The 20115-nt window shown below is 38.9% G+C and overlaps 1 protein-coding gene across 1 annotated transcript in view; it reads right to left on the bottom strand.

Annotated features, from left to right (window-relative positions):
• galnt14 (UDP-N-acetyl-alpha-D-galactosamine:polypeptide N-acetylgalactosaminyltransferase 14 (GalNAc-T14)) overlaps window positions 1-20115 on the bottom strand; it is a 50219-nt gene that overhangs the window by 18767 nt on the left and 11337 nt on the right. The window contains exons 3-8 of the mRNA XM_055186151.2: window positions 15966-16064; window positions 8759-8826; window positions 7115-7180; window positions 3312-3433; window positions 2772-2859; window positions 2436-2520 (exon numbers count right to left, since the gene is read on the bottom strand). Of these exons, the coding sequence (XP_055042126.1) occupies window positions 2436-2520; window positions 2772-2859; window positions 3312-3433; window positions 7115-7180; window positions 8759-8826; window positions 15966-16064 (528 nt within the window). The remainder of the gene's footprint in view (window positions 1-2435; window positions 2521-2771; window positions 2860-3311; window positions 3434-7114; window positions 7181-8758; window positions 8827-15965; window positions 16065-20115) is intronic.

Here is a 20115-nt window from a genome sequence, read left to right as displayed (position 1 = left end):
AGTAAGTCAGCACAATGTGTAGTATCATTACTTTCGAGTAAAGCATGGGATGGGTTTCATTTCAAATTTGAATACCTAAAAAGTTTAGAAACAAATACTTTTCCTTTATCTACTGCCACCAAACTCGCTCTGAATGCTAACTGCACATTCTTCCTCTGTTTGTAATAACATGCTTGTAAGACATTAAAAAGATCATGTCACTATCAATATCACGTTACACAATGCATAAGCAAACTTTTGCTAGTCATGAAAGCAATTGGCTGTCAGTCAGGGGTCAGCATTCTGTTGTCCCTCTTGCATATCATCGTGATATACACACCACTATTTACCATCTGTGCCCACACACCAGCACACTTGCTGATCACTGATCTATTCTGTTGTTCTGATCCGCATCTGTTGGCAGCGGGCTGCCAGAGCCTCAGACCGGCTGCAATGTTGCGCCAGAGCGCAGCATGCGCAGTAGCAGACGAGATCACAGCCTTTCTCAGCTTAAGTGCCTGCTTATCTGAGCTATTAACAGCCTTCATTACAACCACCTTTCCCAAAGTTAGAACAGCGTGAATTACACCGTAACAGAATGAGAAATAGAGGGTGGGGAAAGATGATGGAGGAAAAAGCCTAGGATATAAAAGTTGATTGTGCTTTGTTTAAAGATATCAACAAGGTCTAATTTAAAAACATTATTTTAATTCATATAATAAAGGAATGTTTAAAGCCCCCTAACCTAAAAATGCACTTTTAAATGTGTTTCCATCAGAAAATGAGTCGCCAGTGTGTGTGCGGAAACATCCTGTTATAATACAAATACATCTATTGTTCTTTGTGTAATCTCATAAACTGCAACAATCACACAAAACAGGCTGTTGGGGATCCCCTATCAATGTGATGTCCCATTGATTACGCCCCAACCAGAACCACTCACAGACTCTGCCTTATGAGCGAGTAGTTCAACCTTCTGCCACAGACACGTTTTGATGTAGTCCAAAGCGCATGTGTAAGCGCTCTACTCCCTACATTGCATATGGAGAGGGGAACAGAAGCTTTCTTTGCATTTAAAGAGATACACAAAAACAGCGTGTTTGTTAAGATTTCAAATATCAACAACATTGGCTTTCAGAGATCATGCACCCCGCCTTTAACCCAGATGGTGAAATGACAGCTATTGCTTGCTGGGTCAGTGGAGATCAATGCTTTAAAATAACTTCTCTAACAACAACATGAAAACAAAACTGACCCTAGTTACTGTACTTTTCAACAGTTAAACCTGGTCTAACTTCACAGTTAATCAGTCCATATTTCAATGTAATACCTTCTTTTTTAAAGGGCACCTATGGTTCCGATTCACGACTTTACATTTTAAGTGTGTAAGTGTGTGTGCAAAAGGTACAAACCCCAAAGTAAATGATGACACAAGTTATCGTTTCCAACGTAAATCTCTTTTCTTGGACTACAACAAACACACGGATTGTAGGCAGCAGTTTACTTCCTGGGACTGTTGACGTGACAGACATTATCATGATTCCTCCTGCTTGTACTCATAGTCTGTAAGGCCTTGTCCACACAGACACGGGTATTTTTATAACAGTGATTTTTTTCACGCTGTTCGAACGTTCATCCACACGGAAACGCAGTATGACGTCACTGAAACCAAATATTTTGGAAAACCCCTGCCAGGGTGAGTATTTTATGAAACGGCGTTGCGGTGTTGTCGTCCCTACCGAAAAATCCAGCTAAGACCAGCATAAGCTGGTGAGCTGGTTTTAGTTGGTCTTCCAGCTTGGTTATAGCTGGTTTTGCTGGTGTAGCAAGCTGGTCTAACTGTGTTTTGGTCACTTTTTAAGCTGGTCTAGCTGGACTTAGCTGGTCAGGCTGGAAGACCAGCTGACCCACCAGCATGACCAGCTTTGTCAGGCTGGAAGGACCGGCATAAACCAGCTAGTGCCACCTTAAACCAGCTAAAACCAGCTACCTGGTCTTAGCTGGATTTTTCAATAAGGGTGTAGACAGTAAAACCGGGGTTTTTGCCTTGGGACACACTTTTGTTAGGCTTCAGGCCAATGTACAGATTAGCTGGCCAATCAGGGACACAGCGCTTTTCAGAATGATGAGCTTTGAAAAAAAATCAACACGTTTCAGGGAGGCAGGTGTATCTGGAGCTACAAAAATGTACGTTATGTGGAATATAATGTGTTTTTTAAACCATATACCACACAAACCACCCCACATCATTTCAAAATAAATTTTCTTCTTCCACTTCATGATGTCTTTCCAAAATAAAGTCACTCTACTATAGAAAAAGAGTCTTCAATAAGACGTTTTCAATAACTTGTAAACATTGTGCTTCAAGGCCAGTTACTGCTAGACCTAACCATTTTACTCTCTCCTATACGAGCAGACTGGTTTCTATAAAAGCTCCCCTGTCTCCCTTCACCTACTTGATGGGCTCGGTAGGGTCAGCTCTCCTGGCTCGCTTCTCAGCAGATAGTTGCTCCCATTTAAAATGTAGACTCCAGTCAAAGCCTGCAACAGAACAAACAAACAGAGAGATATCAGTGAAGCTCTTTTTGCTATAATGTCTCATAAGTTTAATTTTTATAAGTTGTTATTATACGCCACAGCGGCGGCGATAATTAAAGTGTACCGCCAATGACGGGGCGGGGCTTTAATCACAGCAAATTGTTAGATTTGTTTCTGTGTGACACAGCTGATTGGGGAATGCACCCGACGCCCCCTGATGCCAGCGGATGAAGGATTATAATTGCAGCTTTTACCTCCTCGCAAGTCTGAGGAAGCTGCGACGTAGGCAAACGTGTCCATATTAATGATGTCTATCACGGGGCTGGCGACACAGGTTGAGTCCTGAAAAATTAAGACAAAGAGCGGTTTGATGGGAATGTAGACGATTCGATTGTCTGCCTGTTCAGCTTCAGGAGGGGAAAAATTCTTGGTGTTACCAAGAATGGCTACACACAAACACACATCCAAAACATCACACAGCAGAGCTGTGACCTCAAAGCTCAATGTTTTGATGCCACACAATGGCATCCTGCTGAAAGAAAAGAATACTTGCGATGTGTCAGCACTATTTGGCTTTTAAACTACCTGTTTAAACTGCATGAATGAAATGTTGCCATTTATGTGAATCTTGGCACTTCTGAGTGAACTGAATTGAACTCAATGAAATACTCAACAGTATGAATAGTGGCAGGTCGCACGTTTAAGTTCAAATATTTTGTATTGCTTTTTTTTGCACAGAGTCCAGTTAACCGAGTATAAATTTGAATAAAACCTTAATGAATTTAAAACCAAACCTCTTTGACCCTCTGTAGCAGTGGTGGCAACCAGTCTTTATTGACTTCACAGTGACTGTCCAAAAATGTCAGGATCCCGGCACCAGCAGCGTCCGCCCCTCGAACCCTGGACCGGATTAGTCCTGAGGCACACACATACACAGGGAGACTATAGGTTAATCAGGGACACCGTCCATCAGAGCTGAGGATCTACTGGCACGTTACATCTGTTGAAAAGCCTGTTAGGCTGAAAAATATTCTCAACAATCTCGTTCGTAGAAAAAGAAATGAGAAGAGCCATTTAAATCTGATTAGGTGAAGAGACAATTAAGGCCTTATGGGTGTTATCGAATCAGAGCGAGAAACTTTTCAGTGAAGGCGAGGCTGTAAAATCAGCGGAGCTTGACTGAGGATGCATAATAATTGTAAACGTGCAAAGTTTTATGCAGGATGGCAACTTCAGCCAATTAAAAATCCTATTTCATCCACAATAAGGCTGTATTTTCCAGATGGGTGAGCGTACGCTCTACAGAGTTTCTGAGAGCAGGTTGGTATGGTGTTTGTGATTGTGTGTGCATTTCATATTAGGCTAGTGTGGTCCCTCTGTGTATGCGCTGGGCAGATGGAAAGGAAACGGAGAGCGAGAAAGAGAAAGCTCAAGCGAGAGACTAAGGGAAGAGAGAACGGCAGGGATTACATTCACCTACAGCTAATAGAGTTAACATAGCAGAACCGCACACCCTGTTTGGAGCTCTGGGACGACAATGAGGTTTAAATGCCTTAAACCTTTTAACAATTTTCTCTTGTACAGAGTTGGCTGCACAGGGGTTTTATGCATTAATCAATGCTGTCTAAGCGACAGTGTGTGACAGTGTGTAATGGAACCTAGGAGCGCTGGAATAAACCGGGAGGGGGCAGCTAGTGGATGATCAGGATAAGTCTGAACTTTGCAATGTTACTTAGCATTTTTACTTTTTAAAGTGAGTAGCTGACTGTGAAGAGATTTGATGCATTCTGATTTGTCAAAAGTGTAGAGCAACAAACACTGCATTGCTCAGGTAATCACCATACTTACTACGGTTTTTATTTCAGGTTAGATACACTAACCTAAAGGATTATTAGGAACACCATAATAATACTGTGTTTGACCCCCTTTCCCCTTCAGAACTGCCTTAATTCTACGTGGCATTGATTCAACAAGGTGCTGAAAACATTCTTTAGAAATGTTGGCCAATACTGATGGAGTTGATGGAGATTTGTGGGATGCACATCCAGGGCACGAAGCTCTCGTTTCACCACATCTCAAAGATGCTCTATTGGGTTGAGATCTGGTGACTGTGGGGGCCATTTTAGTACAGTTAACTCATTGTCATGTTCAAGAAACCAATATGAAATGATTCGAGCTTTGTGACATGATGCATTATCCTGCTGGAAGTAGCCATCAGAGGATGAGTACATGGTGGTCATAAATTGATGGACATGGTCAGAAACAATGCTCAGGTAGGCCGTGGCATATAAACGATGCCCAATTGGCACTAAGGGGCCTAAAGTGTGGCAAGAAAACATCCCCCACACCATTACACCACCACCAGCAGCCTGCACATTGGTAACAAGACATGATGGATCCATGTTCTCATTCGGTTTACGCCAAATTCTGACTCTACTATCTGAATGTCTCAACAGAAATCGAGACTCATTAGACCGGGTAACTTTTTTCCAGTCTTCAACTGTCCAATTTTGGTGAGCTAGTGCAAATTGTAGCCTCTTTTTCCTATTTCTAGTGGAGATGAGTGGTACCCGGTGGGGTCTTCTGCTGTTGTAGCCCATCCGCCTCAAGGTTGTGTGTGTTGTGGCTTCACAAATGCTTTGCTGCATACCTCGGTTGTAATGAGTGGTTATTTCAGTCAAAGTTGGTCTTCTATCAGCTTGAATCAGTCGGCCCAATCTCCTCTGACCTCTAGCATCAACAAGGCATTTTCGCCCACATGACTGGCGCATACTGGATGTTCACACCATTTTTTGTAAACCCTAGAAATGGTTGTGCGTGAAAATTCTAGTAACTGAGCAGATTGTGAAATACTCAGACCGGCCCGTCTGGCACCAACAACCATGCCACGCTCAAAATTGCTTAAATCACCTTTCTTTCCCATTCTGACATTTAGTTTGGAGTTCAGGAGATTGTCTTGACCACACCCCTAAATGCATTGAAGCAACTGCCATGTGATTGGTTGATTAGATAATTACATGAATGAGAAATTGAACAGGTGTTCCTAATAATCCTTTAGGTGAGTGTATGTGCATCATGCGTCATGTCAAAATACTTGCAAGACACTCACTTAACACTAAACTCTCATAATATATGAGATTAAGCAAGTATCTGGCAAACGTGAGCATCTCTTTTATCATAAACCCCTTCGAAGTGTCTGCAGCAGACACATATTTTGACATGAAGTGTGATGCACATAGGTTAACATGACGCGCCGAACACACATTTTGAAATGATGAGCCACACACAAGATGAGCTAAATACATGTTTTGACGTGCAACCTGATTCTTTTTGGGTAAAATTAAACAGGCAGTTAGTGGCAGTGGGCGGGGCTTTGTTTGGGTGACATCACATTAACAAGAGAATCAAAACAGCATGTCCAGACTGCTTTGCTTTGGGGATTAAAAAGGTACAGCGTGGATTTTTTTCATTGTAGGGTTGTTGTGTTCACCCACCGCTGACACAGATTTATGTCCAAACATCATGTAAAAGTGGAGTTTGCATAATATGTGCCTTTAAGGAGAGCGATGCTATTGTATTACTTCAAGAGATGGTGCATGATACAATTAGCATAAAGATCAGTAAAAAAAAAATAAGTCCCACATCAAGAGATCAGAATATCATAAATTTGGCCTGGGCCAGTAAGAGATCAAATAGCAATGCCATTGCATCCATGCAGAACATTTAAGCGACCATAGCACATCGGTCCGGCAACCACCCACAACATGTTTGCATCATGGGGACTTGATTTCGCATGGACAAACACTGTTTACATTTCCATACAAAAAATCTAGTTATTAACATGCAAATGCATTTCGGCCGAGTGAAATTAACAGCACGGGGCTAATAAACTTAATGAGAAACTTAAATCCAAATCGGAAATGCAAATATATGTAAAGCTCGATGCCTAATTTGCCAAAAAGGTAACCAGCCATAAATATGACTAAGCTTTCGACAGCCATAATTTGGTTAAACTGTGCTAATGTGATTTCATTAAACATTAAGTGGGCATTTTACCCAAAGCATCTCTAAGAGCTCAAAAAGCCATTCCGAACAACGGTCGACATAAAATCTGCCACAGGCTGTACAGCAGTGGCAAAATCAATATTTGCTTCAACGGTTTAAGACCAGTGTTTTCAGTCAGATGCACACGGAAAATGCCCTGCTTGCAAATGGATTTCTAAATGTTTTTATCAGGAGTTTAAATCTCATTCTGAGCGAGCTGTTCTCGAACTAATACGTGTAGATTTAGCATATCTGTTCATCCGAACAGAAAGATACGGATGACAGTATGATTATGAAGTGAGAACTTCAGTAAATCTGCTCTGTTCTCCACCTGTGTGACATGTATGGGAGTGTGAAAAACACTTGCTGCGTTCATCAGTCTGTTGTTACCCTCCCAGTAACGTACCACCTGCTGTTAAAACGCTCACCGCCACACCAGCGAACGCCAACAGCTGCTTTTAAGGCTACCACGTTATTGCAAACAGGCGTGTTGCCAGCCCGATATAAAATATTAAATTCACAGGAAGAAGCAGAGGCATCATCATTGACCTACCTTCTCTACGTTTATTGCGAAGACACTTCACTTTGGGCAACTTGGTGAGAAGAAGGCAATCATTTGCTGAAAAGAAAAGAAAAATGTCAGATTTTATTTCAGTTACATTTATTACAGTGATAAACATTCATTAAAGGCAGGGTGCATGATTTTTGAAAAACACTTTGGAAAAGGGAGTCGGGCCGAATACCAAAACACACGTGTAGCCAATCAGCAGTAAGGGCCGTGTTACATCGTTGCCTGGGTTGCGTATGTGTGGGGCGGGTCAATCAAAAGAAGGTCCAGATTCTATTGGGGTAGGAGCATGTTTGTTTAGATGATTTCAAATATCAACATTGGCTTTCAGAGATCATGCACCCCGCCTTTAAATAAATTTTTTTATTACTTTTGTAGTACCATTAAGTCAAAGCGTACACCAGGGCTACTCAATTAGTTTGTCGTGAGGGCCAGTTCATGAAAAGCATCACAAATGAGGGGCCGGAGACAAAAACAGTGATGTAACAGAGATATAAATTTTCCTACATTTAAACATACTAATGTTATATTTTGAAACTACATAAAAAATTGTGCATTGTACAATGGGCTTTTTCTACAAACATGTATTTTGAGCCTGCATTCAACAACATTAGTGCATTGTTAGAGGTCTAAGTAGGATTTTCTACATCCAGACATGTTCATATGTTATTGATAAATATTTTTAATTTTTTAAATATTTTTAAAATTGCATAACAAGATAAGTGCATTGTAAGATGCCCAAGTAAGCTTTATTCTACATTTAAATAGGTAAATAAGATCCATATCACACTCATTAAGAATTTAACTTATTTACTCACTTAAGTACACATAACAAAACAGTTTATAAAGGAGCATAATTGTTTTATGCTGTTTTTTGTCAAAGCTAATTATTACAGTAGCCCTATTTAAACTACAACAGCCATCTTAATAATTGGCAAACATTAGGCTAGCTTCTAATAAGACAGAATATAACTCGTTTTAATTGCATTCTTGTGTGAGAACGATGACTCGCATAATATTTGAGCATTTAGTCTGCTTTGAATTTTGGAGAAACTTTTTGTCTAGTTCACAAAATCGTTTCAACGAGTTTCCTTTATTAAGACATCTAACGTAAATGTCATTGTGGATAAGCAAGTCATTTGAGCTGACATATCAGACAACAATTGTCGTAAAAGGCAACGTTTTTAAGCTGGAAATACAACAAATAAAGTTAAAACAGAGACCGGTCTCTTGCACCACTGTCAGCTATTGCATCTTGAGACGCGGGCGCGAGCGGGGGAGACGATCGCGTTGAACTTGTGGACCAAAGCGCGAATATAAACACATGACACAGCTGCTCGCACCAGTCACGTGACTCGCGCACTGCAGCTCATGCTGAATGAAACAGACGCACGCGCATCAACTCGAAACTGTAGGGCCCGTTGTCTAACTTACTAAATTTATTCTAGAGTAGAGATGTCTTTTTTACAGCCTACATAAAGGGCCGGATCAAACTACCTGGGGGGCCGGGTTTGGCCCGCGGGCCGCCAATTGAATAGCCCTGGCGTACACTCTCTTTAAGTCACCCTTTAATTTTATTATTCTCTATCAATTCAAATACACTATAGCTAATACACACGGCATACTTACGATCTTCGCTGAAGTCGTCCACCAGTATGATTTCATGAATCAGATGCACAGGGGTCCGATTCAACACACTGGACAGAAACGGAATTAAAACAGTAAAAATGTATGTGAATTTAATAGCAGGTCTGTTGGAATATAGCATAAATCTACTGTGCATTTTATCTGCATACTCACACAGAAATCAAAGTTACATTTTATATTCAAACAATGGGAGTTCTCATCTTAAAAATGTATGAAATAATAATTTGGACTGAAAAAGAACTGGACAGGCATTTTTTCATTTCAAATAAGATCAGTTTCAAGGGGAAAGTCATATTAGCTCCCAAAATTAAATTATTAATAATTAATTTGTTAGATCACTGTATTACTGTAGGTTACCTATCTTCAGACTGATGAAAGAACATAATGCAAGAGATGGAAAAAGGCACCACAAAAAATTGCGGTTGTTTCAAACCATTTTAGATTTAGGTAAGGTAATACAAGTAAGATTGTGAGAAAGTGCTGCAGCCACAGTGATGTGTGTATGCTGAAGGGATGCTGTGAAGTGCACTAAATAGGCACAGACTTCTTAAATCTATAGTATTTGTCTTTATGCAAGTGGTGGATTATATTGCATCAGGTATTGCTCAGGTATGTTTCATGTCCCAATCATTACGACACAACTCTTTGCTCAATTACGCACATGCTCAATACACACAAGGTAACATGCATAGACCAAGTGGCAACCTGCACGTCTCTCTCGTGAAGGCAAACAGAAGAGACTTCAACTGCATTTCATCGACTGGCCACTAGAGACTCCAAAAGACCCCATATGTTAACTCTTTCCCCGCCATTGACGAGTTATCTCATCAATTAAGAAAAAAATTGCATAAAAAAACTTGTTCCTGATGAATTTTTATGTTAATCTGCAATACCGCGACTTAACCAGTTTATATAAGAAAACTGAAGCCAAAACATTGTTTACTAATTTCAGCTTGCTGCTAAAAAAAAGTGTATTTTTAAAGAAAAATATCCATATGTAAGAGTTTATAAGCAGAGAAAAAATATAGATAGGATGGTTATATAGATAGATAGGAAACTTTTTCCCATTTTGTATGTTTGTTTGTTTGTTTGTTTATTGTTTGTTTGAAAGCGTCTGATCTTTCATTTGATATATTTGTATGTTTATATCTTTTTAAAAGAAAATTTTCCTGGAAGGCTTTTTGTGAAACTTTGGTGAAAATCACAAAAAATGCTGGCGGGCAACTTTTCAAAAAATGGCTGGCAGGGAATGAGTTAAAACTTTACAGCAAAAACAAAAATGTTTACAGCCTGGTACAACAAGTGTTTTTGGTCTGTATAGCTAACTTTGTCCTTTTTGACAACTGTAAGGGTGGTGAATTGTTTTGTAACTCATCCGTTTAAATAATATTAAGCCTAAACTTCTGCATAATTAAGGGCGTGGCCACTTGAGTGACAGGTAAATTGCACCGCTGTCACTACAGTTCAGCTGTGGTTTCAGCAACCAGGCACCTCAGCTTCACCCACGATCTGATTCTTTGCTCATGGCAGTAACACGCTTGTATATGTTGTTGAGCAATCCACAGGACGTTTCTCTTTAAGTACATCAAAATTTTAACAAATTTAAATATTTTACACAAACACTTATTGGGAGTAAATACTTTAAATCTGTTTTCCCATTGAAATGACATTTACTTAACATTGATTCTAACTACATATGTTAATGCAGTGCTACATCTATTTAAATAAAAATGCAAGTAATTTTAACACCAATTTCCTGTCACTGCTGTACTGACAGAGGGGGTTGAATGTCATTCTATTGATTTTCAGTTTTGTAGGGGGGCTTTGTAGGAGCAGGGTAGCACATCTGCTTTGAAGCCAAATCTAGGCTTTGAAACCATTCCCAGACTTTGAAGCTCATCCTAACTATAAAATACCTGGCAGGGTCGATATGGCTCTAAAAAAATTTTGTCACAACCAAATTTCTAAGTTAAATTTAACAATGCGTAAAGCCGCTGCAAAATTAACATATCTAAGATATGTTTTCACAGATAAATGTATTGCACAGTTGATTACCTATACAAAAACAGCCAATTTTATAGCATTTTCACATATATGTGACCTTGGAGCACAAAACCAGTCGTAAGGGTCAAAAATTGAGATTTATAAGCTCTCATTTAATGCACAGTTTATTAGGACAGGAAACAGTGGCGGCTGGTGACTTCTTTTTTTGAAGCGCACGATGTGAAGTTCGTCACAACATGTATGTAGCTTGTCATGTGTGTGGTTCCTCATTTCAAAACACGTGTTCTGAGCTCTGAGAGATCGTGTGACATCACGTGTCATGCCAAAATAAGAACCTGCTGCCTTGAACTTGAAAGGAGACGCTCACGTGTGCCAGATATTCGCACAATCTCATGCGTAATCAGAGTTTACTATTAAGGGAGTGTCTTGCGTGTATTTAGGGAAGGCGAGCGTCTCTTTTATCATAAACGGTTTTGACGCGTCTCCAGCAGGCTCTTTTTTGACAAAACACGTGTGCGTGCACACAGGATTTCTCCACACGCATGACACATATTTTGGAAAAGGGGACCGCACACGTGACAATCCGAACACTTATTATAAATTAGCGCATCCTCTGAAGTGCAGTCACGAGCCGCCACTGATAGAAAAATATTTGGACAAGATACAACTATTTAAAAAATCTGTAATCTGACATCCACTCACAAAAATTAAATTTCTGATATATTTAGTAGAAAATTTACAAAATATTCTAATGATTTTTGCTATTGCTACAAATATACACGTGCTACTTAAGACTGGTTTTGTGGTCCAGGGTCCCATATATGCAGTGGCAACTCGTGACTGCTCATCCGAGGGGCGCTAATTCAAAATAAGTGTTCGGAGTGTCGTGTGTGGTTCCTTTTTCAAAATATGTGTTCTGCGCATTGAGAGATCTTATGTGCATCATGTGTTTTGTCAAAATAAGTGCCTGCTGCACACACGTCAAAACTGTTTATGATAAAAGAGACGCTCACTTTCACAAAATACTTGCAAGACACTACCTGTCAGTCACTGTAAAAAATCCAACTATAAAATGTTCATTCAACAAAGAACATTAAGCAACTTGAACAAAGATTTCTTTGTTGAAGGGCGTCAATTGATTATTTTGTGTTCACTGAATGAAAAGAGCATAATCATTCAGCTAACAAATATTATTTTGTTGACTGGACTTAGATGTATAAGTTTTTGTCCAATTCGTTCACCCAATTTGCCAAACTGAGTAATCTGAACAAGCAATTTAAAAAACACAATGGTCGGAATGGTTCCCAGCATGCATTGCGACATGTTTACTTCTTTGGTTAATATTTACTAAAAAAGATGACTGTTTAATGTTTGCTGGATTTATTTATGTTGTTATGTTGTTAATGTTAGTTATATGTTGTATTTAAAGTAATTTTTAAAAAATTATGTTTGTTCATTGTTACCATGATTGAGAAGTGTGTGTTCAATGTAGAGGGCAGCACAATGAGTCAGCGCGCATCATTGTTGCCTCACAGCACAAAGGTCTCTGGTTTAAGTCAGACAAAAACTTTGTTTATGAGACCTTTCTGTGTACACTCCCACAGTCCAAAACATGTAGATTAGTTAGATTTGGATATGTTAAATTACTCTTTACCCAACTTAGCCACTAGTTGAGTAAACATAAAAATTTGCTTATTACCTAATCAGTTTAAGTTGGTTCAACTTTTCGGTGTAAGTTGACATTACTCAGTAAATTGAGTGAGGTGAACTACATCATCCAAGAGTTGAGTAAACTCAAAAAAGCTGTGCAGCAAGTTGCCTTGAAAATTTAAGTTAAGTCAACTTTTTATTTTTTACAGTGAGTAAACTTAGATTATGCATGAAATTATGTGAGTATCTGGCAAACACGAGCGTCTCTTTTATCATAAACCCTTTCGACGCGTCTGCACCAGGCACTTATTTTGACAAGACACGTGATGCACATAGGATCTCTCGACGTGCAGTACACATATTTTGAAAAAAGGAACCACACACATGACGGGCTACATACATGTTGTGACGAAAAAGAAGTCACCAACCACCACTGCATATATGCAAATATGTTTAAATCTATCTGTGTAATCCAAATTTTTGTGCTTTAGGATTTCTATATAACAGATTTCAGTATAATAAAGTTCTGCTCAAGGCCATTTTCGAAAATGAAATTGTCTCTTGTCATTCCTAAACTGCTTTTCTTTTTAGTCTGCTCATCTTCAGACAGATGGAAATAGTGTTTCAGCTCTGTGCACGTCGCCAAGGTCTCCTCTGACCTCTATACCTGAGGGACGAGGAAAAACAAACAGCCTCTCCTCTCCCCACTCTCTCTCACTTTCTCTGCTTAGTCTGATAGGCAGCCGCAAGGACAATCTGAGGAAGCCGGGGAATGTACTTAGGGTTCCAGAAAGTTCTCTTCCACCTCTTAGGGCTCCTCTATAGTAATAACCTCTGTCAGCTGCAACACCCATCAAAAGGTGCCTGGGGCCTACACTTCAAACCCACTCTGTGTAAATGTTTAGTTTATGAGAGCGTTCATGCGACGAGATGTGTGTGCGTGAGAGAGAATCCCTATGTGAGGAAAAGGTCATAGAACGATAAGCATTTGAACAGCTTTGACATCAATGTGTCTAAGCTCATCTAGTCACTCCTCGACAGGATATCAGAATATTTTGACGTTATTATCGTAGCTATTGTTAGCTGCTGGTAACATTAACAAAGGGTTAAAGTGGGGCAGAAGTCGTTTCTGCTCTGTGCATAAGATGACGTAACTAATGTGTGATAAGAGTAGTTTGGATTCACGCACCCGAGGGCACAGCACCTCACAACGCATCCCTTCACTGCAGCCTCAAGAACCAAACTGAAATCTGCACCTGGATGCAGTTCATGCTCCAAAAAACTGCAAATGGGAATGAATTATTGTTTTTAATTATAGTTTGGGGGGCTTGTGAGTCATTGCAATCAATTTAAAGCAAAAAAATTCTCAAAGCAAAATGTAACTTTACATTTCTTTATTTTGGTTTAGGTACAATAAGGCCCAGACATGTTCCTGCACTCTTAAAATGAATGTGTTAAATTAACACATCTTGTGTCTAGTTAAGGACAACACATCTAGTGTGTTGTCCTTAACTTAACACATCTCTGTGTTATTTTTGGAATAACACACTTTGTGTTGTTTTAACACATCTTGTGTTTTCCATTTCATTTATTTAAGCTCACATTCTACACGAAATGACACACAATGTGTTAAAATAACACATAATGTGTTAAATAGTTTAACACAAAACAATGTGTTAAAATTAACACATCCTTTCTTAGAGTGTGATAGGTTTTGTGAAACTACCTTGTCCCTATCAACATGCATCAATTATCAGTTCTCCAACGAGTGGAAGTGGATTTTAACCAAAGTCCCTTTAAGGAAGTCCAGCCCAGTCACACAAAATTACGTACCTATAGTCACATAATTTTTTTATTCTTTTTCGTGATACTGTCACGAATTTCAACGTTTTTTCGTGATCGTATCACATATATCTGTTTATTTGTTATTGTCACGTATTGGTTACTCAACTGTTTTGTCCTATTTTCTTACCATTGTCGCTTCGGTTTAGGGTTAGATTTACATAAAATGACATCCTTACCCAAACCCAACTCTAACCCCAATGCCAGGTGACAATTTTTTATAAATTTAGAAAATATAAAAAAATAAATGAGAAAAAATAGTATAAACCAACAACACATTCTCACTCCCCAAGGTGTCAAAATCTGAAGCATGTTCAAACGCATTCAGCGTCAGTATGAAGACGCGAAGGGTGCCTATGCGTCACTATATCGACAAAATGGGAACTCCGTTGCTTTCATGCTAATCCCTCAGCGTCGGATATAGACGAAAGGGAATCCCGGAAGGTGATGCCGTCACGTTATGCGACAATCGGCAGGATCATGCCGCTTCTGGACGGTAACTACTCATTTTTTTTTTCAATTTTTAAACTTGGGGTTTGGATGTCAGTTTAAGTATTGGTTTATACTTTTGTCTTCTGATTTTTAAGCCATTGTTGCTTGGGGTTAGGGTTAGAGTTCGGGTTTGGGTTAGGATGTCTGTATTGGTTTATACTTTTTGTCTTCTGATTTTTAAACCATTGTCGCTTGGGGTTAGGGTTAGAGTTCGGTTTGGGTTAGGATGTAGTTTTATGTAACAGAAAGTCATTCTAACCCCAACCCCAAGCGACAATGGTAAAACATTTGGAACAAAAATTGAGTAGTTACCGTCAAGAAGCGGCATGATCCTGCCGATCGTCGCATAACGTGACGGCATTACCTTCCGGGATTACCTTTCGTCTATATCCGACGCTAAGGGATTAGCATGAAAGCAACGGAGTTCCCATTTCGTCGATATAGTGAAGCATAGGGGCACCCTTCGCGTCTTCATACTGATGCTGAAGGCGTTTGAACATGCTTCAGATTTTGACGCCTTGGGGAGTGAGAATGGGTTGCAACCAATACTTAAAGTGACATCCTAACGCAAACACCAAATCTAACCCTAAACCGAAGCGAAAATGGTTTGAAAATAGGAAAAAGCAGTTGAGTAACCAATACATAACAATGACATATAAACAAAAATTTGTGATACGAACACCAAAAAAAAACATGTGGAAATCCGTGACAGTATCACGAAAAAGAATAAGAAAATTACGTGACTATAGGTACTTAATTTTCTGAGACTGGGTAGGGAAGTCACACCATTAGGCGGCCATGTTTGCCTCTGGGCATTTATGTTGGTCGTAAAGTTACTAAAATCCTATCTACTTGAACAGGAAATGACAGATATCTCTAAAATCACATTCTCCCAGAGAACTTACGTCTTGATTAATTGATGATTGTTTTTTTAACTTCCAGAGCGGTCATATTGAGTGTTGCATTGTCCCCTATTCATGGTAATGTAATACAATGTAATAGAACTGCCTAATCTTGTTATATCCAATATCTTTGTTTTAACATAGAGGTGACAAAGAAGGCAGTAGGAAAAAATTATGTACTGTACATAAAGGCGGGCTTAGGCCTGTTTTCACTGTGACCAATAATTTAAAGAAACAAATGTGCACTGTAATACAAGTACAAAAGAATAAATGAAGATCCAAAAGGTCCGAAAATATACCTCCTCACGGTGCGCAGTAGGGTGGATCGTGCCTCGTTGTGAAACGTGATCACTATGGTGGTGGGTGGCAGGTCAGGATCATAGTGCATTGTTGTACACCTGGGAAAGACAGGAGGGAGTAAATGTAATGAGACTCTGTACTGCTAATTAAGCATCAATTTTATCATCTGGAAAAACCCATGCTGAATTTGCACATGCAGTGTTTACTAAACCACGTTAAAAGAGGTCAGGACAATAGTTAAGTACTGTATATGGCGGACAATATACTCAGTGTTAGTTGCTTTAGTAATTAGTGAACACGTACAAAATAGACAGCATAAAACAGGGCATGGCTGAGAGTGATGTCGCTTGGGTTAACAGGTCAACACAACCTTATTGTTTGGAGAGATAGGGAACATGTGATTAAAATGGTCAGGACAGCAGCCAGAACCCTGAGGATTGGGAACATTAATAATGTAGGACCTGATTAAAAATAAATAGCATTTTCACTTCCACCCCAACTGTAGGAGGAGGAGAGGCCCAGCAAAAAACATTGTTTTGAGGATGAACATTTTGACTTGCGGTAAACACCAACTATTACCTTGCATTGCTTCACCTTAAAACACTGGAGGCTCACGGTTTTAGATGTAAGAGGTAAAAATAGTATTTCATACTCAGAAAACTATTGTATAAAAACAAATAGAAAGCAGCAATTACGGGAATAACAGATTCCCCATGGAGTCATTTAGCCTTAGCGAATAAGACAGAGTATAAACAAACAAGGGACAGGCCTTTATATGGAGCTTGTGTGTCCTAGTTTTATGCATGATGGGGTGCTCTTCAATTGATCTGCTTCCACACACAGCTGAAGATAGCGAAATCCCTTCTGACTGGGTTTAAGATGATCTCTAGAAATGGTTTGGTTTTAACATTCGTTTGGTGCAGATAGATTTACCCATGTCTGTTGTCTATTCCAGGGCATCTGAGTGTAGGTAAACACTAATGGTGGTGTACGTTCATTTACATTTCTGTGTAAGGCAGTGATAAAGATGACACTCTGTCTGCTGACAGCAGACTTAATTACCATCTGTGCACTTTGTTCGAAGCTGTGTTGCCTCTAGTTTTGTCTTTTGTAAATATTAAATAAACATTACCTTTTAAACCAGCATTGTAGAAACCAGACAACAGCCAACAATTCTTGTTTTTTCCAAACCCAACATTCATATTGTATAGAACATTAAAGGTGCCAAAGAATGCATTAAAATAATATGTTAAATTGTTATTTGTACATTCTGATATGTACATTGAAGGTATGTGGCTTTATTAAGTGCAACAATTATAAAGAGATGGTTTTACATGTCCATTTACAACCCTAGGATTTGCCCTTAGAATGAAATGGTCTATTATACTATATTTGAAATGGTCATGAATAATAATGTGGAGCTCTTTTCTGATTGGCTGTTCGTCAAAGCAGGTTTTTAGAATAGCTGTGTGTGTGTGTGTGTGTGTGTGTGTGTGTGTGTGTGTGTGTGTGTGTGTGTGTGTGTGTGTGTGTGTGTGTGTGTGTGTGTGTGTAAACAGACCTTGGGCCCTATTTAAACAATCTAAGCGCATCGTCTAAAGCACACAGCGCACGGTATAGACGGGCATGTCCAAATCCACATTTGCTAATTTAACGATGGGAAAAATGGTTTGTGCGCCAAGCGCACAGTCTAAAAGGGTTGTTCCTATTCCCCTAAGCACTGGGTTTATGATAGGGCCCCTTATGTTTGCGTCTGTATCAGATGAAGATACGAAATTTGAGGAATAATCAATTGTTTGGAGATTGTTAATGGACATTTCTGAGAGTTAAGTTTGTACCCGCAAAACATAACTGTAACGTAAATAGTAGAACTTCAGCCTAAACGCTAGCATATAGCATTAACTAGCACTTAATGCTAACTCAGCAGTCACAACTTTGTTTTTAGCATTGTAACAACATTGTACTTAAATGAATGTGTAATTTAATGTTGGGGGCATACATCTAGATTGTAACGTCACAGTGTGTGTTATGTTGAGATTAGGCTGTTTTCCATCAGTCTTTTGCATGCACAAGGTTTACATAAGAAGGCGGAAACAATCGCGTTTGAGGCTCACAATATTTCATTACCATGTACAGAGCTCATATTATTCATCTATGCCTTGGTAAATACAGTTGTATGTTTAGCGAAACCTTTAATCTTGGATTAGGAAGACTGACTTATAACACAATCACCTGAATAGATATATATTTTATTTTGAGCTGAATAAAATTTATTTCAATAGCTTTGAAACCTTGCTACCTTGTTAAATACCAATGTTTAATACTTTCAGTATTAAATTAATTTCTTTTAGATCTTCAAGCATTATGGCCTGGTTTAAACGTATGGCCTTAGTTAAAATTAAGATGTTTAAGCATCTTTTATAAACATTCCCTAGCAAAATACAATACTGGTGTGTATCTTGAGACAAATCAGTGGCACTCACATATTTTAATATCTGTCAATGCAAGTTAATTAATGTTGAGGTGCTGTTCCTGTTTCCTAGATTTTGGCAAAAATTAGATATCTACATTTTTAACACAGCCTTTTGCTACCCATGTTGCTTACTAGGCAATTGGTCTGAAAAGGCAGCCATCACCCTGAAAACAGACTGAAATTGACTGTTTTCTGCGTAAAAGGGTGCAATTTAAGCCTCTTCCATCTTTTTTTCACTTTAACACAACTGCTGAAATATCGAGGCAAATTGAAATAATGTGATATAGATTTCACCATTCATTAGACAATCCATAGCCTATTAAATGGTTTAATCAGAGCAGCACTGCTTTGCTGGAGGAACACATAAAGTGCATAAGTATTTATGTTTGATGACAAAACTTTTGATGCTTAAACATTCCTAAAAGTGGACTTCTGTATATACATTCATCTGTAAATTCGTATACACTATAGCATGATTTGCTTTTTCATTTATGAATACAGTCAGATCAGCCTTCAACACACTTTACGAGCTAAGGGATGTGTTTACAGCTTTATATCCTTTTTGATGCCTCTATTGCAGGCAGTCTAGAAGCTGGATTCATCCCTCAATGCAGCAATAGCCCAAGGTCTTTAGAGATAAGAGGATGCTTTAAACAGTGAAACACAAAACATCATTAGGGCTTCTGTCAGAAAACAACATCTGGGAGAAGCGGAAGCATATTGTTATGTACTTAATATTTCCAAAGTGATGGATGTGACCCCGAAAAACTGAAAACTAGGAATTCAATGTGAACGTTTCTCAATATGATGAATATCGTGTTTCGTTTCATTTAAAGAAATTTTGTTTTCATTTTTTTCTGCTTACAATATTTGTTCTGCTGGTCCAAATCACAACATATGGCCACTTTAACGGAAATACAGCATATGACAAACAAGAAAAGGCAATGAAAGCTAATTAAATAAGCTACTCTAGTGAGAAATTGCTCTGCCTGCTATGCACATCACATTGTTTAGTAACGTTGGTATATTATATGCAGAACAAGGCTTGGAGGTTCAATCATGGAAATATATATTCGTGTCTCCGATGCTCTCCAGAGCCAAGACGTCCTTCAGGTGCTCTTTGTGTTATACATACAACAGGATCTTTAAAACAGCACTGGGAACAGAGTGACACTGCTTTAACTAACCTTGCCGAAACTGAAAGGTACTGGCGCTGATACATCTTGTATCATTTAAGCTAGAGCTGCAATGAAAATCAAACACATTTGATGACACTATGCTGGGACCTACAGTGAAGGAATATCCCTTTAAAAAATATATAGTATATTTGGCATTTTATTGATGATAAAGTAGAAAGATGGAGGACCCAAGCAAGCAATCTGGCATTTAAAAGATGTCTAGTAGCTGTCCAAACACACCCCAGATGTCTAAGCTAAACAGTGCAAAATTTGAGCTTTCAGTAAAAATGTGATAGACATCTAACCACAGACCAAAATAACGGAATTAAAATAAATAAATAAACGATAACAAACCCCATGAAATTATTGCTGATTTTGCTTACATGATGGAATAACAGACATCTCACAAGTTACTTTGGCAAAAACAACATGTAACCATGTTATTTTGGCTAGAAGTGGGTTACTCAAAACCTGACTATTTTGGGTCTATAGTAGGCG

Source organism: Misgurnus anguillicaudatus, chromosome 18, assembly GCF_027580225.2.
Source record: "Misgurnus anguillicaudatus chromosome 18, ASM2758022v2, whole genome shotgun sequence".
Classification (NCBI taxonomy): domain Eukaryota; kingdom Metazoa; phylum Chordata; class Actinopteri; order Cypriniformes; family Cobitidae; genus Misgurnus; species Misgurnus anguillicaudatus.
Note: the sequence above shows the minus strand (reverse complement) of the source record. Positions and strands in the feature narration are given on the sequence as shown.